Source organism: Periophthalmus magnuspinnatus, chromosome 3, assembly GCF_009829125.3.
Source record: "Periophthalmus magnuspinnatus isolate fPerMag1 chromosome 3, fPerMag1.2.pri, whole genome shotgun sequence".
Lineage (NCBI taxonomy): Eukaryota > Metazoa > Chordata > Actinopteri > Gobiiformes > Gobiidae > Periophthalmus > Periophthalmus magnuspinnatus.
Window position 1 is genome coordinate 8,272,733 of NC_047128.1, and position 22,794 is coordinate 8,295,526.

At 41.9% G+C, this 22,794-nt stretch overlaps 1 protein-coding gene across 1 annotated transcript in view; it reads right to left on the reverse strand.

Annotated features, from left to right (window-relative positions):
• The window catches only part of LOC129457434 (hyaluronan and proteoglycan link protein 3-like), a 60,807-nt gene that overhangs the window by 32,537 nt on the left and 5,476 nt on the right, over positions 1-22,794 (reverse strand). Inside the window, exon 4 of the mRNA XM_055232550.1 lies at positions 16,596-16,898. Coding sequence (XP_055088525.1) covers positions 16,596-16,898 — 303 coding nt within the window. The remainder of the gene's footprint in view (positions 1-16,595; positions 16,899-22,794) is intronic.

Genomic DNA, 22,794 nt, shown 5'->3' on the forward strand with positions numbered 1-22,794 from the left:
TAACCGACTCATCTGGCAGGTCTGAAACAATTAACAAGTCACGCCCATGAGTCAAGCCCCGATTCCGCCGATCTGTGTACAGTGCATCCCCAAGATTCAAAACCAAATCTAACTGCCTCTGATCCCATGAAAACACATTACACACCGAGTGCTTAGCTAAAGCTACCAAAGCTATCGCCATACACTGTACACCAGCATACTCAAACCTAAAATCACCCTGATGAAAACTATCCCTAACGACAGATGGAACACCGACGGGTACAACATGTGCACAACAAGACTTATCTTTGTCAGAAGCTCTCTCCTCTTGGACAGCTGGTGGAGGGCTGAGAAGTGAAGGCTGACTGGTCACAGAAGAAGAAGGCTGACAGGTCAGAAGAGGACAGGTCAGAGGTGGCAGCAGCGGGGTCACAGGAGAGCTGATGTCCATGGCCTTAAAGATGCAAAGAAAATATATTATTAAACTAATCTAATCAGGCTGTTACTGTACACTTAATTTTTTTGCAATATAATACTAATACTACTACTATAATAATAATGTTAAAAATAAACTCACCTCGTCCATCAACATCTGCATTTGGTCCCTGGAACTGGCAAGTGACGTTCCTGGAGTCACTTCCACATCTCCAGACTGCAAAAACATGTCTACATTAGCAGATATTCTGTTTAAATGATAAATAATAAAAACAAAACGCAAGAAGCAAAACAAACCTCGTCCTCCAGGAAAGTATCCAGGATGACGACGCTGGTAGGGGACGTTCCTGGTGTCACCTCCACCACAACTGCCTCCACCTACAAAACAATATATAATTAAAAACAATTACAGGCAACAATGTGTCAAAAACAATCAACATATTAAAAATGACACAAACCTGGTCCTCCTCTACTGCAGGCACGAAGCTGGATGGTGAGCCGGGTCTCACCTCCACAACCACAGGCGCTGCCTCCGCCTTCATAAAATGTAATAATATTAATATAAAAAAAAAAGCACAAATTCAACAAAACATGTCTGAAAATGTGTAACACTCACCTGCCACTTGGGCCGGCATTTCTTTGAGGAAGCAGCCTTGCGACGCCTCGCCCGAGACGTCTAAAACAAAAAAGGATACATAAGTTACTCAATCTCACACCAGGCAATTGTTAACTTTTAGCAATGAGAAAATAACACAAGATGCTTACCTTCTTTCCCGAAGGAAAGGTGGCCACGTCCTCCACAGAGCTGGTCAGGCCAAATGGAAACCTCGCATCCATCTCGACCAGCATAGCAGGGCTGAAGAGGATGGGCGACAGGGGGATGGAGAAGACGGTCTCCACCTTACAACAGAAATTTAAAAAAATATATAAATCACAATACAACAATAATGTCAACGTCAATATTTAAAGACAGGAATGACATTTACTAACCTCCCGCTTAACCAGGCGCCCCTTGGGACCCGCAGCGGAGGCCGAGTCCCTAGGCTGGTTCTGTAATGAAAATATACATTAAACAGAATAAACCACTTGGGCTTGAAACTAAAAAAAGTAACAATCTCTCACCTTTCTGCCCCGCACAATGGGAATCCACTCAGGAGGGGGTGGTCGTGGCACGGGCAGTGGTCCCGTCACAACCACTCTTGGCGAGACCTTTCTGGTGGATGTGCGAGGGTGGGGCGCCACCACAGAGGAAGCGGGGGAAGAGACCTCTAGCTGCGTGTAGCAAGCCTGTCACAGCAACTGAACAAGGATCCCCATTCCATCGCTATCACTCAGGTGGATCTGAAACAAAATTATAACGGCATGTTACATAAAACCACTCACATGCAAAAAGGAAGTTGGTAAAATGAGAGCGTAGATTGTACTTACGCCATCCCTGCACCACAGCTCTCGTCAGTGTCGGGGAAAGTGGTCGGCTATCTGGACAAAGTTGACCTGAAGGCTGACACACGGTGGTACTCCTGGCAAAGGAGGGTCTGAATTTCCACGCTGCCAGCAAGGCGAGGTGGGAAATCCACGACACACACCTTAAGAAATAAATCACCATTTACCAACTACACAATACAATCATTATCAAAGAATTGCAGCTATTTTACATACCTTTGGCCAGCGGCCGCAGACATACCTGAGGAGTTGGCCAAACTCCTCTGCAGCCTCGTCAACCGTCCTGCTGGCCGTGAGGTTGTTGCATGGCGCCATGACACACACCAAAGCAGGCTCTGAAAAAAAAGACAATCATTCGTTCAACTTTCTCAATCACATTGTTCATGGTTCAACTATTTAATATTTACCAAAGATGATCTAATGGTCATTACTAAACTCACCTTTGGGTAGGTGCTCAGCCTTCATAGCTCCTGAGCAGCTGCATCCGAAGGTCACGGGCGGAACCTCCGGGAGTCGCACTGATGGCAAAGGACAGGCAGCCCTCTGGCATCGGCACAATGGCATCAACGACAGCACGAAGATGCGAGTTCCTGACAATCAGAACGAACTAGAAAAAAGAAGAAAATATTTAACAATCCTCAACTATTACTTAAGAATTTGTTTCATACTGAAACTCATAGACTTGCCTTCTTGTCGGGGGACAGGTCCGGCGGCAAGTACAACTTGTGGCACTTCCCGGTGACTGTGGAAGTTGGCCACGGCTTCACCGAATGGCGAGAACCAGTACCAAGGCCTAAAAAAGAACCATGTTTTTTAAAAAAACCTCAGCATTTACAAAACTAGACAGACATAAAGGTTGTAAAAACATACTGAAATACACTTACGGGTAATGGTCTCAGCATCGGCAGAAAAAGGCGGAAGGTGAACCGCTATCGGGAAAGCAGGCTTTCCCTCAAGCTGCTCATCCCTCCTCCTCTTCGCAGCAAGGGAGTGCTTCCATCCCTTGACCTTAGGCATCTGAAAATAACAAAGTTATAATTGTTACAATTAAACGAAGTAAACATATTATAAGAGTCAAACCTAGCCTTAAACCAATACATTGGAAAGTAAAGGTATAAAATATATATTTTTAATATATGCATCTAACTGAAATGATGTCAGGGCCCCGAGTTTGCACTTGTGCTGCATAATCTACTGACCTTGTTATAGTATTTACTGGGAAATCGCCTGCCTTGAGCAGCTTTAAGATTAACCTTAGCAAGTAGGGTCACACCCTGACCAGAAGTTACCAAACCACAACACAAATGGGCTACAAAACCAAATTGTACATACATGAAGCTTAATGAAATTTACAGGTACAGTTATGGACAAGACCAAGGACCAGGACTAAAATTAACACCAGAATGGAGCAAGAATAGATTAAATAAACACTTTTATGATCAAAATAAGTCTAAAACTGGTCTTAACTAAATCAGTACTACACCATGACAAGACCAGAACCATTTAAAGCTAAATAAATACCTTAATGACTCAGTATGGATTATATAAGAAACACTTATAATCAGACCAGGACCAGACCAGAACCAGACCAGGACCAGACCTAATTAAAGTAAAGTTATAACCATAATGACTCAACATCATGACTCACAACTGTTACAATCACAGCAGGTCTAAATGAGGACAGTAGTATTAGACTAGGACTAAACCAGGATTGGACCGGGCCAGGTCTAAAACCAGGACCGGACCAGAACTAGACCAGGCTTAGATCAGGGCTAGGTCTAAACCCATTCTAAATCAGGACCGGACCTTGACCGGGACTAGGCCTGGACTGGACCAGGACTAAACCAAGACAAGACACATTTAAAGCAAAGTTATGACCATTATGTATGAGCATAAGTCATATAACACACACTTAACAATCACAGTAAAACCAGGACTGGGCCTAACCCAAGACTGGACCAATCACAGTAGGATCAGTAACAACAGAATAGAGCAAGAACAGACTTAATACAACTTTTATGATGAAAATACATCTAAAACTGGTCTGAACATGATCAATATCTGGACTAGATGAGGACTACATCATGACAAGCCCAACATTGTTTAAAGCAAAGTATTCACCAAAATGACTGAGCATAAGCTGTGAAAACACACATACAATCATAGTAAGACCAGACCAGGAAAAGACCAGGACCAGACCCATTTAAAGCAACGTTATGACCAATATGAGTGAGCATAAGTCATAACACGCACTGAACAATAACAGTACAACTGCTTTCTGATTGGTTAACACATATCATAACCTGGACTAGATCAGGACAACACCACGACAAGACCAAAACAGTTTATCCATTTAAAGCACACTTATGGCTGTAATGAATGAGGATAAGTTTCATAACACACTTACACTCACAGAAGAACCAGGACCAGACCGGACCGGGACCGGACGAGAACTAGACCTAACCCAAGACTGGACCAATCACAGTAGGATCAGTAACAACAAAACAGAGCAAGAACAGACTTAATACAACTTTTACGATGACAATAGGTCTAAAACTGGCCTGAACATGATCAAGACCTGGACAAGATCAGGACTGCACCACAAAAACAAAACTGTTTAACGTAAAGTATTCATGAGGACAAGACACACTTACACTTGCAGTAAGACTGCAGTAAGACCACATCAGGACCAGACCAGGATCAGACCCATTTAAAGCAAATTTATGGTCATAATGAATGAGGATAAGTTTCATAACACACATACAATCACATAACAACCAGGACCAGACTAGGACCGGACCAGGACCTGCCCAGTAGTGGACGAGGACTGGACCAGGACTAGGACTGGACCAGACTAGGTCTAAACCTGTTGTAATCCAGGACTAGACCAGGACAAGACTAGGACCACACCAGGATCACACCCAGACACATTTAAAGCAAAGTTATGACTATTATGTATGAGCATAAGTCGCATTACACACACTTGATCACAGTACAACCAGGACTGGGCCAGGACTGGGCCAGACCCAGACCAGGCCTAGACCAGACCCAGACCCAGACCAGGCCTAAACCAGAACACTTCAAACCACACACATTCACAAAACAGACAGTCAGTGCAACTACATGGCAACGGCATAGCAACCAAGATTCCCGCTCTTGGAATGAGTGATATCATTGGCTGTTTCTAGGCTCACTGCTTTCTGATTGGTTAACATCTATCAAAATCTGGACTAGATCAGGACAACACCACGACAACACCAAAACAGTTTATCCATTTAAAGCACACTTATGGCTGTAATGAATGAGGATAAGTTTCATAACACACTTACACTCACAGAAGAACCAGGACCAGACCGGACTGGGACCGGACGAGAACTAGACCTAACCCAAGACTGGACCAATCACAGTAGGATCAGTAACAAGAAAACAGAGCAAGAACAGACTTAATACAACTTTTACGACAACAATAGGTCTAAAACTGGCCTGAACATGATCAAAACCTGGACAAGATCAGGACTACACCACAAAACCAAAACCCTTTAAAAGCAACCAAGCACCAGGACTAGGACTGGACCAGACTAGGTCTACACCTGTTGTAATCCAGGACTAGACCAAGACAAGACTAGGACCACACCCAGACACATTTAAAGCAAAGTTATGACCATTGTGAATGAGCATAAGTCATATAACACACACTTAACAATCACAGTACAACCAGGACTGGGCCAGGACTGGGCCTAACCCAAGGCTGGACCAATCACAGTAGGATCAGTAACAACAGAATAGAGCAAGAACAGACTTAATACAACTTTTATGATGAAAATACATCTAAAACTGGTCTGAACATGATCAATATCTGGACTAGATGAGGACTACATCATGACAAGCCCAACATTGTTTAACGCAAAGTATTCACCATAATGACTGAGCATAAACTATGAAGACACACATACAATCACAGTAAGACCAGACCAGGAAAAGACCAGGACCAGACCCATTTAAAGCAAAGTTATGACCAATATGAGTGAGCATAAGTCATATAACATGCACTGAACAATAACAGTACAACCAGGACTGGATCAAAATCCAATACATACACAAATGGTTACTACAAGAGTTAAGTAAAATAAAACAAAACCTAGTCTAGAATATAACAGTGACAAAACAGTGAGTAGACCAGGATTCAGGTCCAAAACCATCCCAACACAGACTAAACCAGACTAGGTCCAAACCCTTTCTAGTAGAGGACCGGACCAAGACTAGACCAGGACTAGACCAGAACACAAGTGAAAAATTCTATCTCTTCTGAGACACTTCAAACTGCACACATTCACAAAACAGACACTGGATAGGAAACCAAGATTCCCGCTCTTGGAATGAGTGATATCATTGGCTGTTTGTAGGTTCACTGCTTTCTGATTGGTTAACACATATCACAATCTGGACTAGATCAGGACAACACCACGACAAGACCAAAACAGTTTAAAGCCAAGTATTCACCATAATCAATGAGCATTAACTGTGTAAGACACACTCACAATTGCATTAAGGCCAGACCGGGACCAGACCGGGACCAGACCAGGACCAGACCAGGACCAGACCAGGACCAGACCAGGACTAAACCAGCTCTAAACCAGCTCTGGACCAGGACTAGACCAAATTAGGACTGGTCCAGACTAGGCCTAAACCCGTTCTGGACCAGGACAGGACCTGGACTAGACCAAACTAGGACTAGACCAGGCCAAGACTAGGTCCACACCAAGACCACACCTAGACACATTTAAAGCAAAGTTATGACCATTATGAATGAGCATAAGTCGCAATACACACACTTCACAATCACAGTACAACCAAAACTGGACCAGGACTGAAACAGGACTAAACCAGGACCAGACTCAATTAAAGCAAACTTACAGCTTATGAATGAGGATAAGTTTTATAACACACTTACAATCACATAACAACCAGGACCAGACCAGGACCAGACCAGGACCAGGACCAGATCAGGACTGGACCGGGCCTAACCCAAGATTGGACCAATCACAGTAGGGTCAGTAACAACAGAATAGAGCAAGAATAGAATTAACATAACTTTTACGATGAAAATACATCTAAAACTGGTCTGAACATGATCAATATTTGGACTAGATCAGGACTACACCACGAAAAAACTGGAACCATTTAAAGCAAAGTATATAGGACCAGAACCCGTTCTTACACAGGGCCATATCAGGACCAGACCCGGACTAGGCTATACTGGACATGACTGGACCAGGGCTAGACCAGAACACAAGTGAAAAATTCTCTCTTCTGAGACACATCAAACCGCACCCATTCACAAAACAGACTATCACTACAACAGCTTAGCAATCGAGTGATATAATTGGCTGTTTCTAGGCTCACTGCTTTTTGATTGGTTAGCGCGCACGCGCACACACACGCGCGCACGCGCACACACACACACGCACACCCAGACACACACACCAGAACCTGGATTAGACCCGGTTTAAACCAGGCCCAAAACAGGTTAAAACCAGGACTCAACCAGGACTAGACCAAGACTAAAACTTAAACCAACAAACATCATGACTCAACATCAATTGTGAAAAGCATCATTTAAAAATCACAGATTATCTGTGCAAAGTTTATTACTTTCATTCATTCAGGTCCAAAACCATCTCACAACAGACTAAACCAAACCTGAGACACTGTACCTGCACACATAATACCGGGCCTGATCAAAACCAGGATTAAACCAAATCATACCAGAACTCAAAGTGGTTCCTAACAAACAGCGCACACAGTTTTCTCCTAAACTGCAAGTTTACAGTCACGGGCGCAAAAGGATCTCCAGAGGCCCTGACACGTGCCCCTGATACTTGCTACGGGATCCAGCTACAACGAGCTACCTACTAGGCCCGACTAACACTTTAACGCAATAAAGTTATATCTATCTAAGTACAAGTCAGCCACAAGTTACAAGACCAAGACTAAAGAAGAATATTACTACTTTTAAGCACACAAAAACCTATATATAGGTCAGTATTGATACGGACACTGGCACCATGCAGCTGGGATTAGCGGCTACTAGGCCTCGCTTAGTACTAGGCCTCACTAGCACTTTAGCACTAAAAGTATAGCCCGTAGAAATACATACAACCGCACGTTACAAGACCGTGACTAAACAAGAATATTAGCACATTAGCACGCACACATACACAGCCCATATAAACTATTAGCCACACAGCACATGGGGAAACACCCTAAATCAGACATGTCCAAAGTCCGGCCCGGGGGCCAAATGCGGCCCTTGGTCAAACTTCATCTGGCCCGCAGCCTCTGTCATAAAATCAATAACTTCTGGCCCGAACATATACTTACTACCGAGAGTCCCTAAAATTGGGGTGCTGTTCCTAATTTACCCACTAGAGGGCAGGAGCACTCTACGCGACATCACCCCGTGTGACCTTTTACCCCCAATTTTCTAAAATGGCGACAATAAACAAAAAAAGGAAAGTTGACTGCGAGGGTCGACGCTTCAAAGATGGGTGGAAATTGGACTATTTCTTCACAGAAATACGTAACAACTGTGTCTCATTTGCAAAGAGACAGTGGCTGTTTTTAAAGAGTTCAACGTCAAGCGTCATTACCAAACGAGACACGCTGACATGTACGACAATGTGACAGGGGAGGAACGCAGCAAGAAATTGACGCAACTTGAAGCTAGTTTAATCTCATAGCAGCAGTATTTTGCAAGAGCCCGAGAGTCAAATGAGAATGCCACAAAGGCTAGTTACGAGGTAGCAGCACTGATCGCAAAGCATTACAAACCTTTCACCGAGGGTGAATTTATCAAAGGCTGCGTCATGACTATGGTGAAGAAAATGTCCTGAGAAGCAGCAAGAGTTTGCTAAAGTCTGCCTGGCACGTAACACCGTGGCACGCAGGATTGAAGAAGTGTCGTCAGACATCAAAATACAATTAGGAGTTAGAGGAAAGGAGTTTGAATTTTTTTCGCTGGCTTGCGACAAAAGCACAGACGCCTTGGACACTGCTCAATTGCTTATTTTTTTGAGGGGAGTGGATCATGAAATGAACATTACTGAAGAACTACTTGACACTAATATGTAACAAAGTAAGTGAAGAAGGGGGTAGAGCTGTAAAAATCCATTGCATCATTCATCAGCAAGTTCTGTGTGCCAAACATCTCCAATATGAACATGTTATGAAACCGGTGATAAAGGCTATTAACTATATCCGCTCCAGAGCGCTATGCCACCGTCAGTTTCAACAGTTTCTAAGTGAGATTCATGCAGAATATGGAGATGTTGTCTATTTCACTGACGTGCGATGGCTCAGTCGGGGTTCTGCTTCTACTCTCTTAGGCAGCAAATCGGTCAGTTTTTGGCTGAAAAGGGACAACCTATGCAAGAACTAAGTGACCCCATGTGGCTAGCTGATTTGGGTTTTCTAGTTGATATTACAAAGCACCTTAATGTCCTCAACACCAATCTCCAGGGACCAGACGCAGTCATAAGCCAACTATATTCACAAATCAAAGCCTTTGGAACCAAGCTCAAACTGTTTGAAAGACACCTGTCGCAGACCCAGCCCAATACTGCACATTTTTCAGCGCTGCAAGAAATCATGGCCAGATTCCCAGAGAGCAATGTCAGTGCGCAAACGAGGAGGTACGCATCAGATATTTTATCTTTGGCTGAAGAGTTCACACGACGCTTTCGGGATTTTGCAGCTATTGAGAAGGATATCGCTTTTTTTTCCTCACCTTCTCTGTGGACACAGATGATGTTCCAGACCATTTACAGCTGGAGCTCATTGAGCTGCAGTGTGACGCTGAGAGCCGCAGTCGGCACCAGCAACTTTCTCTCGCCAACTTTTACCGACAGCTGGATAAAGGCAGGTTTAGAGAGATTCGAGAGTTTGCCAAGAAAATGCTGAGCTTGTTTGGGTCGACGTATTTGTGTGAGAAGACATTCTCGGTTATGAACTTAAATAAGAACCGTTTGAGGACACGGCTCACAGACTCTCACCTACGAGACATCTTTCGCATCAATACCACTGCCTTTGAGCCAGACCTGGCCTTTGTGCTGCAGTCCAGATCTCAGTATCACCCGTCACATTAATGCAGGCAAGTCATTTGTCATTTAAATAACTCTCTGACAACTTGTCTGAATTTGTGACTGAACAAAACAAAACTAAGTCAGTTTTCACTTCAGAATAAACTGTTCAATCAACATTTATATTTGATGATATGTCATATATCAAATGAGCCCCGCACTTGTGGTTAATGACTATTGCTTACTCATTTCTGTTATTCAAAAATTCTGTGAACATTGAACTCCCATGATGATATAATTCATGTTCAAATGTAATTTGCACTCAAGAGTATAATTACTTCTGTTTAAGAAAAAAAAGTTGAATATTCAATTGCATGTGATATTCATGTTTCAGATGAACCAAAATGCATGTTTGGTTGTTGAAATTAAAATAAAAAAGCAAATGTGAAACACAGAATGGCTTGCTAAAATGTGTTTAAATATATTGTTGCTCTATGTAATGAACGTCAGCCGAGGTCGGCCCCCCCACATTTGACCACATCAAATCCGGCCCCCTTCGTAAAAAGTTTGGACACCCCTGCCCTAAATAAAACGTTAGCTTAGCTTTTACACAATAGACGGTGAATATTAGCACATTAGCAGGCACACATACACAGCCCATATAAACTATTAGCCACACAGCACATGGGGAAACGCCCTAAATAAAACGTTAGCTTAGCTTTTACACAATAGATGGTGAATATTAGCACATTAGCAGGCACACATACACAGCCCATATAAACCATTAGCCACACAGCACATGGGGACACGCCCAAGAAAAAAAGTTAGCTTAGCTTTTACACAATAGACGGTGAATTTTCACTACAGCTACATTCAAATAACAAAGCAGCTTTATTTAACACACATTTGAAGAAACCAGCAGTATAAAGTAAATAAAAGTCAGATTTCTTACCTTTATCCTAAGTTCTGCGGTCCGGGATTGAGAACAAAGATGGTTTGATGTCCTCAGTCAAAAGGTTTGTCAAAAACACGGATGCACAGGACAAAATCACGGACAAAAGACACACGACGAAAAACAGTAATCCAGTGATCCGATGATCGCAAAATCGATGAAAAGTCAGCGAAAAGACAGCGAAAGGGCAGTCAAGTGCAGCTCAAACTTTGGAAGAATGAGAGGCACAAAGGGGCAGGGCGACTCTGCACCTGTATTTAAGACTTCTGCAGCGTCATCAGTGGTGCGAACTCTCAGCCAATCAGAAGCCAGGGAAAGTGAGACTTCTTTTCTTTGATGTGTCTCTCAGCCAATCAGGACCGAATGTTTTGATTCAAAAGTCTTCAGTCTGAACAACTCTTACAAAATGGCTGAATGTTTTTGTTTTTTTTCAAAAACTCTCCAGCCTTTTGTTTGACCAAACCTTGCAAAATGGCTGAATGTTTTGTTTTGTTTTTTTCAAAAATTCTCCAGTCTTTTGTTTCACCAATCCATATTATGGCCAAATAGCATCTAATAAACGTATCATAATATCTATCTATGTAGAATTGTATTTATTCTCTTCAAAATAAAATTGAATGAAATGAACTGATTAGTTACACATATCATTGAGGGATTTAAATGCTCACTACAATTTTCAAATTTCAAAATTTGCTCCCGTTTGCGCATGCAAAGTCCGATTTGGCTCAAATTCAAATCAGTTGTAAAACTTTCCGGCCTAATTCTAATGATTATGAAAGAAATACATTTGGCGTGACAGCGCCCCCTACAGAATAAGAAATAAATTTGTATGGAAGGCTGAAAATTTAGTTTTTCCAAATGTTACCAAATTTGACACAAAATTCCAGTGGGTCATCCCAATCAATAAAGTCAATCACACCCATGTGTTTTTTTGCTCCGTGTTGCCATGGCGATGTGCCAAACTGCCAATGTTATCCTAAAGGGAAACCTCCCAATTTTTCCCATTCATGGGAAAAATATTAGTTTCATGGAATAATGTGAAATTTGGCACCAGTACTCGTCATGTCATCCTGATCAAAAAAGTCAATCAGACCCAAGTCATATTTTTCACTGGGTTGCCATGGCAATGCGCAAAAGAGCCCATGTTATCCTAATGGGAAAATTTCAAAATTTTCGTACATTTCAAAATCTTATAACGACTTATTCACTTCATTGAGGAATGTGAAATTTGGCACAGTGATTCTTCAGGTCGTCCCCGTCAAAAAAGTCCGGGGGCCAACTTTGTATTTTGCACGGTGTTGCCATGGCGACGCCTGGAAAACCCATGTTTTTGCATTTTGTGCATCAGCACTTCCAATGTGTTTTGACAAGTGCAGCCCAAAGCCGCAATAAAAAAGGGATAAGTGGCGCGTTAGCGCCACCCACAGGGAGTGCCGGGTCGGCCGAGTGCGAAGCACGGCCCGCAAGGGCCGTTCGATGCCGCTTGCGGCTTTAATTTTTTTTTTTTTTTTTTTTCTTCTTCTGCTCTTTGAGCAGGAATTTGACCCCCTGAACATATTCATTCACTCCTTTTCGAGGATTGATTTCTTCCTAATTGATCAGGGCCTACTATCTAAAGTTCAACGCTGTGAATATAAAACAATAATTTTGTCAGACCATAGTCCAGTATTATTACAAATTGCAATTGGGCAAAATACAAATAAAGTGTGGAGATTTAACAACTCTCTGTTATTGGATCAGATAAGCAAGAAAGAAATTGAGAAACACCTTCATTTCTTTCAAGTCACTAACGACGCCCCAGATATAACAAGATGCGTTTTATGGGAGACTCAAAAAGCCTACTTACGTGGTCAGCTAGTTTCGTGGAGCAGTTTCAATAACAAAAAGAGAAGAGAAAAAGAATCCACTATTATTTGCAAAATCAAAGAAATAGATCGCCTATATGAGACCTCCCCCTCATCTGACCTGTATAATAAAAGGCAATGTCTCCAGACTGAACTTAATTTACTGTATAATTCTGAAACAACCAAGCTTTTAACACAGCTAAGACATAAATACTATGAACATGGAGAGACGGTGGGTAGATTCCTAGCATCCCAAATTAAAGAACAACAGGCGTCAAGATCAATTATTGAAGTCAGGACTGGTTTGAGACAGATCACAACTGATCCTAAAGAGATTAATGACATGTTTAAACAATACTATAGCAAACTGTATACGTCTGAATGAAAGGGGGACTCTAAATTAGTTAACAACTTCTTTGAAAAGCTCAGTATTCCTCAAGTTAGTACTGACCGCAGGGCCATGTTGGAAAAATCGATAACATTAGGAGAGATAAAAGAAGCAATACTTAAAATGCAAAACTCGAAGGCCCCTGGTCCTGATGGATATACTGTTGAGTTCTATAAAACATTTAAAGGCCAGATTTCTCCAACGCTGTTGGAAGTGTTTAGCGAGGCTCTGATCAGAGGTTTGCTGCCTCCATCATTCTATGAAGCTAGTATTTCACTCATACACAAATCTGGCAAAGACCCTTTAGAGCCTAGTTCATATAGACCAATAAGTTTGTTAAACGTCGATTATAAAATCTTAGCCAAGATCCTGGCTACATGCCTAGAGAATATACTTCTGACTGTCATATCTCAAGATCAGACGGGCTTCATAAAAGACAGACATCTGTTTTTTAATATTAGGACATTACAAAATATAATTTACACCCAAGAAAACAAAAATGATCAGGAATTGCTGCTCTCTTTGGACGCGGAGAAGGCTTTTGACAGGGTCGAATGGGACTACCTTTTCTTTGCCCTGTCGAAGTTTGGATTTGGCCCTACTTGTCATAGTTCTACCTGTTTGCTTGTTTTTTTCCTCAGTCCGGCTCCGTTTTTCAGCCTGTTCCGGCCCTTCTTTTGTTACCTTCCTGGTTTCCCAGCAGCTGCCTCTCATTGTGCTAATCAGCTCAGGGTAGCCTATATATACTGCTTCTGTTCAATTAGTTCTTGCTAGGTTGTTGACTAGACAAGAGCAACTTTCAAGCTCCTCTGTTATACTCTGTTGTTTGCATTTCTGCAATTCTGTACCTGCATTTATATCTGTTGGAGTTACCTGTTCCTGAGTTTATTGGTCCAGCCTGTTTCCCCATTTGAATCCCCAGTGTGGAAGAGCTTTTCATTGACATTAAATAAGACTTTATTCCTCAGTTGTTTAGTCTCTGATTTAGCATATTCTGAATTACCTGCTTAAAGGACACTTTCTGTTGTAGTTTGAGACGTTTGACGGTTCACTTCGTGTTGCATTTGAGTCCAGTTTACCGGTGTGTCACTACTTTTGTATCTTTGGTCAAGTTGCTGTATGTACACCCGAAAGCATCCATACAAACTAATGACATTTATTCATCCTACTTTCCTTTAGGCCGATCAACAAGACAAGGTTGCCCACTGTCCCCTCTGTTATTTGCTTTAGAAATTGAACCCCTGGCCATAGCATTAAAAACAAATGTGGGATATTCAGGCATCATTAGGGGAGAAATGAAACAAAGTATCTTTGTATGCCAACGATCTGTTGTTGCACATATCAAATCCCGAACGCTCCCTACCAATCATAATGTCAGTACTGCAGGACTTTGGGATAGTACCCTCTTTTTAATCAAGAATGTATCTAAACAGCCCTGTCCCCCTCTTAATGCATATCCCTTTACAGTTTCAGATAAAATTTAAGTACTTGGGCATTAATGTGACACAAGAGTTCTCTGGTCTCTTTAAACAACATTTTTTAGCTCTGTATGAACAAACGAAACAGAACTTCGACAAATGGATGAGTCTTCCAGTCTCTTTGGCAGGGAGGATTAATATTGTAAGGATGAATATTTTACCAAAATTTTTAAATTCTTATTCCAATGCATATCTTACCTCATCACCAAATCATTTTTTTCCAAATTAGATAGTTTGATCTCGCAATTTATTTGGAATAAAAAGACCCCCCAGATTAAGAAAGCATTTTTACAAAGACCCAGAGAGCTTGGGGGGATGGGATTGCCCCGCTTCAGATTTTACTACTGGTCATATAATATACGATCTCTGTCCTTCTGGTGTAATGCTGGGGAGGCTGACTGGGTTGAAATTGAAGAAAACAGTGCCCGCCCAACTTCACTGCGAGCACTTATTTATGCTTCTTTAAAAGCGACTATTCCCAAATTTAAGAATCTTATCGTTTCCCACTCAGTTAAAATCTTGCATCAAATTAGAAAACACTTTAAATGGAAAGAGATCTCCACAATGGCACCAATAACATATAATCATGAGTTTATTCCAGCACTTTCGGAAATTTCTTTCAGTCAATGGGCAACCATGGGAATAAATTCCTTGCAAGATTTATTTATCCAAAAAACATTTGCCACCTTTGATCAACTCTGTGGAAAATAAGATAGAAAAGAGAGACTTCTTCAAATATTTGCAGATTCGCAGTTTTGTAAAATCAACGCTCTCATCCTTCCCCTGTCAGCCTCCTGAGTATGAACTTGATACTATACTTTTGAGAGATCCTCTGAAAAAAGGCTCAATCTCCAGAATTTGTAATGGCTTGTTGGACTTGGAAGATATGCCTACGCTAGACCATCTCAAGGACGCTTGGAAACAGGACATTGGAGTGGACATAACTGACAATCAGTGGACTAAAGCCCAGGACAATGTCCACTCCTCTTCGATTTGCGCCCATCATGGTCTACTGCAATTTAAAATTTTACATAGACTACATCTGTCAAAGGTGCGACTTTCCAAAATATTTCCTGGAGCGGACAGTTTGTGAGCGCTGTGGGCAGGGCCAAGCCTCACTGACTCATACTTTTTGGAGTTGTCCAGAAATGTCCCCCTATTGGACAAAAATATTCCGCATGATGTCAGACGTTTGTCAACTTCAGTTAGATCCTGACCCTGCGCTGGCACTGTTTGGCGTACCCTCAGCTGGTGCAAATCTCCGGAATGAACAAAAAACGTTTGTCAAATTTGTGACATTATTGGCTAGGAGACTTATTCTGTTGAACTGGAAACAAAAAACCCTCCAACCTATATTAATCTGTTGTATGACATATTGAAACATGTCCAGCTAGAACAAAATTAAATTCGAACTTAGAGGGAAAGTGGACACTTTCCACCTGACATGGGATGGATTTCTGGAGAACTGTGATAGACAGGATAGACAGGTGAATATGCAGGTATAGAATATGGTATCTGAACCCCGCCCCCCCGGGGCGGGGTTCAGATAGCATATTATTTAACCTATTTAATTTTACATTTGTTGTCTTTTTTATGTATTTACTTTGTACATTGTTTTTGTTTTACATTTGTTTTAAAGAAAAACTCAAATAAAAAGAATTATTTAAAAAAAAAAAATTGAATTACTGCCCAGCTCTATTTTATTTGTTGCAAGTGAAAAGTGGATTCCCATTTCAACTTTGAACCATTTTAATCCTAGCCTTCAATATTCCTCCAAGTGGCGACTGGATAAAATTTGTTATCAGACAAATGAAACAACATTATAACATAGATCAGAACATGGCGTAATATGGGCCCTTTAAAGAGCCTGTCTTCTGAGTGGCTCTAAAAGATCCAGCCATAACTCACCTCATTATTTAGAATGAAACTTAACAGACTCACACACACAAGCGCCCGATCATGGGGTTCTAAACAGAAATAATTCCTTTGTCATAGTACCTGGGAGGGCCGAGGAGAAGCAGAACACATCGTACTGGTGCTGGTGTGGATGTCTCTTGCCATAGCTGCGAACTCCAGGGACCACTCCGGGCCCCCCACATTTTGCACGGGGATGGGTGATGGGGTACTGCACGGTGCCATCTGCCAGCCAGCCTGCATTACACCAGTGCAGCCCCTCTCTCCAGGACTCGTACAGTTGGGTGAAGGTGGCCAGGGTCGCATCCTGCTCGGCACAGGCCTGCTGAGCCCCCCCGAAGCTAAGGTGGTATCGGCCCTGAGGGTGCTGGTATGGGAACACCACCCCTGGAGCAAGCAGAGACATACGAAGGAGTTAGGATTACAGTGACTAGCTTTACATGCACACCATATATCTGATCATTATTTGATTTCTGGAGATATAAGATTATTGAAATGTCACATGGTTGCATCTGATGTGTGAGTAATTGGATTTCTTTAGGATGGTTCACATCTGTGCAGGTTTTGACAATGAGAGTTATTTTAAATGCATTGTGCTTTTTGTCTAAATACATCAGTTACTCATAAAATCCAATGGTTAACAGGCACATCAGACTTCATTACTGGGTTATGTAATTATTAGTAGCCATGTAAATCTACTCACTGATAAAGAAAAAAAAAGGACAGTGCTATAAAATAATATACTTTATGAAATAATACCATACCATCTGTGCAATTCATCCAGAGGTGGTAGAGTAGTCAAAAATTTTGTTCAAGTAAGAGTAATGTTACTTCAAAAAATATTTCAGTAGTAGTAGTAGTAGTAGTAGTACAACAGTAAAAAAAAAAAAAAATTAAAAGAATTTGAGAAAATTATTACTCAAGTAACAGTAATTTAAAGAGTAACTGTAAGGACCTAACATCTGATTTATAATTTGAAGGACAAAACACTAAATAATGCACAAAGTGTGGTATTTTCAAACAGACACAAAAATGAATTGAAATCAAATTTAAATATTCCAATTTTATTCCAACTATTCCAATAATTTCTTATGATCAGTGATCAACAAGGTCGGCAGCCAGTCCTGTCAGTCTGGTTTGGAGGAATAAATCTAACAATTTTTTTACTTGTTCAATTTGTTAATGTAAATATGTGTTATGTAACAGTTGATTATACATGTTACAGTTCACTTGTTTGACCAGTAGATAGCGCTGATGTGTTTGTAACACCTGTAAGAAAATGTACTTGACTCATTTTCTTTTATACATTTCATATTTAATTTCCCCTTATTTATGTCCCCTTCATTTATTTATTTATTAAGACCATAAAGGTGATAATTTTTCATTTGGGACAATATGTAAATGTTTAGTTTATCATAAGTCTAGCTAAAAGTCACGAAAACTACTTCCTGTTTTACGCTAATGCAAAGTCTTACCCGACAGAGCACAATTTAAGAAACAATTGAAAAGTAAAATATAAAATTTTCGGTTCACCGGTTTGTTTACTAGCAGGCCTAAGTGGTATGTATATTTTTCTTGCTTTCATATGCAGGTTTGTGTGTATATGTAATATGAGCCAGAACTTATATTATATTTTATGTGTTTGCTAGTTCTACGATGTGAACTGTGATGAAGAAGACAGACCACAGTAAACACCAGTGAAAAGAACTCTCGTGTCTCGTGTTTGTGGACAAGCATATGTTACGTTTTGCGTCTGCTTCTGAAGAGTGCAGACGCAAACCTTGCTTGCTCCTGCTGCTTCCTCCTTACTTTGCTTTTTTAATCATTTTACCTCTTCCATTGCTGGGAGATTTGGTTAGTTATGATTTTCTCTTAAGTAAACCAAGAGTTTTAAACCATTTTTAAATTTTTTTACAAAATTTTTGACAAGCCACCAAGATGTTCGGGGGAAGAAACAAAAGGAATTCTTTCTGCAAACGCTGTCGGAACTATCAACAACAAATTAATGAGCTACAATCACGGATATTTGTTTTAGAGTCTGAAAAAGGACTTCACCGAACGTTCCTTGTGACTACCAGTGGTAAGCAGCCTACAGTTACTTTCAGAGAAGAGAGTGAAAAAACTGCTACTTTCAACTTAAACCTGAGTGATACGGTGTCTTTTCCAAAACTTTGTAAAGACAAGAATTTCAAGCAAACGCCTCTTATCAAAGTGATAAGAGGCAATGTTAATATAGTTACATCACCCAAAATACAGCTTACAAACAGATTTTTACCACTGTCACAGACTGATGTTGATGTTAATATGCAAACGGAAAATTATTTTTTGTCGCAAAACAAGAGCAATGAAGTTGGCAAAAGAGCAGCAGCGGCAGACAGGCGGTCTGTGCCAAACGTCAAGGTCAGACATACACTGCTGCTAGGAAACGGTGCTATCAGAGACGTGACTCACAGAGAAATCCAAACTTGCTTGTACCCCAGTCACACTGTCTCTGAGATAACAAAACTCCTCCCAAAAGTTTTGTCAACATACCAAGGAGCTAAACAGCTGATTGTGCACGTGGGTGCAGTTGACACCGGAATGAATCAGACTGAAATCTTGAAAAAGGATTTCATTGAATTACTTGAGGAGCTTGATAAAGTGGAGGTTAAGACTTTCATCAGTGGACCTCTTCCTAGCACAGACAGAAGGAAGATGAACAAATTTACCCGGCTGTTTCAGCTGAACACATGGCTGTTCAACACGTGTGCGGTCACAGGACCGCACTGCATTGAGAACATTGATCTATTCTGGAAACGAGAGGACCTGTTCAAGGGAAATGGCCTGCACCTGAGCAGAGGTGGAGTAAGAGTGTTGACGGATAACCTCCTCTGCGTTCTGAGGCACCAGCCTGGACAGGGTCCTGGGCCAGTGAGAGAAAAGAGGAATGAGAGAAGCATTCCTGCTGCACCAACCACAGACCGAGCCAATGTGTCAGCACCACCAGCAGCACCACAACTACAACCACCACCTCCCCCAGCGAAGGAGTCACCACCAGCAGCACAACCATCTCCCCCAGCAAAAGAGTCATCACCAGCACCACAATCATCTCCCCCAGCAAAAGAGTCATCACCAGCCCCACAATCATCTCCCCCAGCGAAGGATTCAGCAGCACCACCACCTCTCCAAGAGAACAAATCAGCATCACCACCACCTTCAAAAGTGAAGGATGCATCTCCAGCGTCACTTCCCCCAGGGCCCACATCACAGGCCTTGAACCTGTCTGTGACAGCCCCAGCAGCACCCACATCACCTCCCCTGCCCACAGACCAGCCCTGGGTCCCCTTTGCTACATCTACTCCCTCTAGGGACTCCTCACTCTCCTTTTCCTCCCCACCTTCACCTATGGCCCTTCCCGACTATCTAGAAAGTCTCATCAGATCAGGAATTAAGATGGCTCCCCTCACACCTAATATAGTGCGATCAAGAGGACTGGCATCAACTATGCTGAACTCTTCCCCGTACACACCTATCCCCCCTCGTCTTTCACCCAAACTCCCCCCTGTTCCGCCTCCTCAGCCCTCACCTGGTCTCTCACCCAAACTGCCCCCTGCTCCTCTTTGGCTCTCACCTGGTCCCTCACCCAAACTCCCCCCAGCTTGCCCTTCCCTGCCCTCCCCCAGAGCTGTTATCAACAAGAGCTAGGACACACAGGGCCTCTGCTGTCTCAGGACATACAGTCACGATAAAGATAATATCATGCTGAGGCCCTGTGATGGAGCTATATCCACAGTTACACCACGTAGACTGATTAACAGAAGGACAGTGAGACTGTCCAATCAAAGACATTTAGTTCACATTCCCTGTAAGATGATAACATCCAGTCCTACTGAAACTAATCTGAAACTTGCAGTGCTCAATGTCAGATCTTTATGTAACAAGTAATTTTTAATTAATGATTTTATTTCCTCTTTTAATCTTAATTTTATGTTTTTAACTGAAACATGGCTCGACAAAAACACAGGTAATGAATGCTGTAACTTCGAGTGTTTTGAATGTTCTGGACACCATTACCCTGATGAAGGTTAAAATGGTTAAAGATAAGCAGAAAGCGCCATGGGGGAATGATGACTCGGTCAGGGCACAGAAAAGGGAGTGCCGGAGAGTCGAGCGGGAATGGCGCAAGTCAAAGCTCCAGGTTCATTATGAGATTTACAGAGAAAAGATGCACATGTACAACTACAGTTTATGTAGAACAAGGCAAAGTATTTTTCTGACATTATTGGAAGTTGTTGTAACAACTCTCATGTCCTGTTTGCAATGGTAAACAGATTAACAAACCCCCCAGCTCCACTGCCGTGCAATGAGTTTGCAGTATTCTTTAATGACAAGATTCAGGGCATTAAAAATGCCATAAATTCCACAATGCAAATAATACCTCAGCACCCACCTAGACACTTAGAGCTGACTCACTTTGCACCTGTAACTGACAAAACTGTCCAAGAGATTGTCACCAGTCTGAGTTCATCTACATGCTGCCTCAATGTGTTACCCACTAAATTTGTAATGTCAGTGCTCAACAGTTTGCTATCACCACTCACTCTCACAGTTAATATGTCACTTCAATCTGGAACATTCCCAAGCGATTTTGAAAACTGTGGTCTTGATGCCACAATATTGAACAATTAACGACCAATCTCAAATCAGCCGTTTTTAGGCAAAGTCCTCGAAAAAGTTGTTCAACAACTTCCTCGAAATGAACAACTCCTTTGAAGTCTTCCAATCAGGTTTTAGACCCCACCACAGCACTGAGACTGCTCTTATCAAGGTGACAAATGACATCCACCTGAACACTGATGCAAGCAAAGTCTCAGTCTTGATCCTGTTAGATCTGAGTGCTGCCTTTGACACTGTGGATCATGGGATCCTCTTACAGAGACTGGAGGACTGGGTGGGCATCTCTGGTACGGCACTAAACTGGTTCAAGTCCTATTTAGAAAACAGGGAGTACTTTGTTGAAATTGGAAAATGTATATCAGATAAAATGTCCCTGACCTGTGGGGTGCCCCAGGGTTCAATGCTGGGACCCCTGCTGTTCAATCTCTACATGCTGCCGTTAGGCCAGTTAATACGCAGCAATAATGTGTCCTACCACAACTATGCAGATGACACTCAGATCTATGTCTCACTGGCAGCAGGTGAATATGGACCAGTGGACTCACTCTGGCACTGCATCCAACAGATCAAATGGTCACATTGGTAAATGGTCACATTTTTCTATAGCGCTTTCCCACCTTCAAGGTGCTCAAAGCGCTTTATCAGTGTGTGGATGCAAAACAACTTTCTTCTGCTAAACTCAGACAAGACTGAAGTCATCGTCTTTGGCCCACAGAAATATAGAGAAAGTGTCAGCAGTCACCTCCAGTCTCTCTCTAAAACCTTCAACTCAGGCTAGAAATCTAGGGGTAATAATGGACTCAGACTTGAACTTTAACAGCCACATCAAATCAATAACATCTGCAGCTTTTTACCACCTAAAGAACATTGCAAAAATCAAAGGTATACTGTCAAAGCCAGACTTATACGTGCATTTGTCTCCAGTAGGTTAGATTACTGTAATGGCCTGCTCACTGGCCTCTCCGAACGAGCCCTAACACAGCTGCAGTACATCCAGAACGCTGCGGCTCGGGTCCTGACTACAACCAGGAAGTACGAGCACATAAGTCCTGTGCTCAGGTCTCTGCACTGGCTTCCTGTAGCTCAAAGAAAAGACTTTAAAGCAGCTCTGCTTGTGTGTAAGTCTCTCCATGGCCTAGGTCGAAAGTACATCTCCGACATGTTAGTGCCATATGAATCATCTCGCACACTGAGGACTTCAGGGACTGGCCTCCTGCTGGTGCCCAGAGTCAGGACTAAACATGGGGAATCAGCATTTAAGTTTCATGCAGCTAAAACCTGGAACAGTCTTCCTGAAGATGTGAGACAGGCCTCTACTTTGACAAAGTTTAAATACAGGCTCAAAACGGTTCTGTTTAGCTGTGCATACGACTGAAAGGTTTTTATTCTGCACTCTTCCCTTTTTAATGGTAAATTTATGATGATTATTTGTGATTATTTATGTTTTGATTTGTGTGATTTTAATGTCTTTCTTATTCTGTAAAGCACTTTGAATTACCTTGTGTATGAATTGTGCTATACAAATAAACTTGCCTTGCCTACGTTAGTGTAGTGTATCTGATTAACTGTTAATGTCTTATGTAAACATACCAGACACTTATTCAGTTGGATGTCTATGCTTCATGTA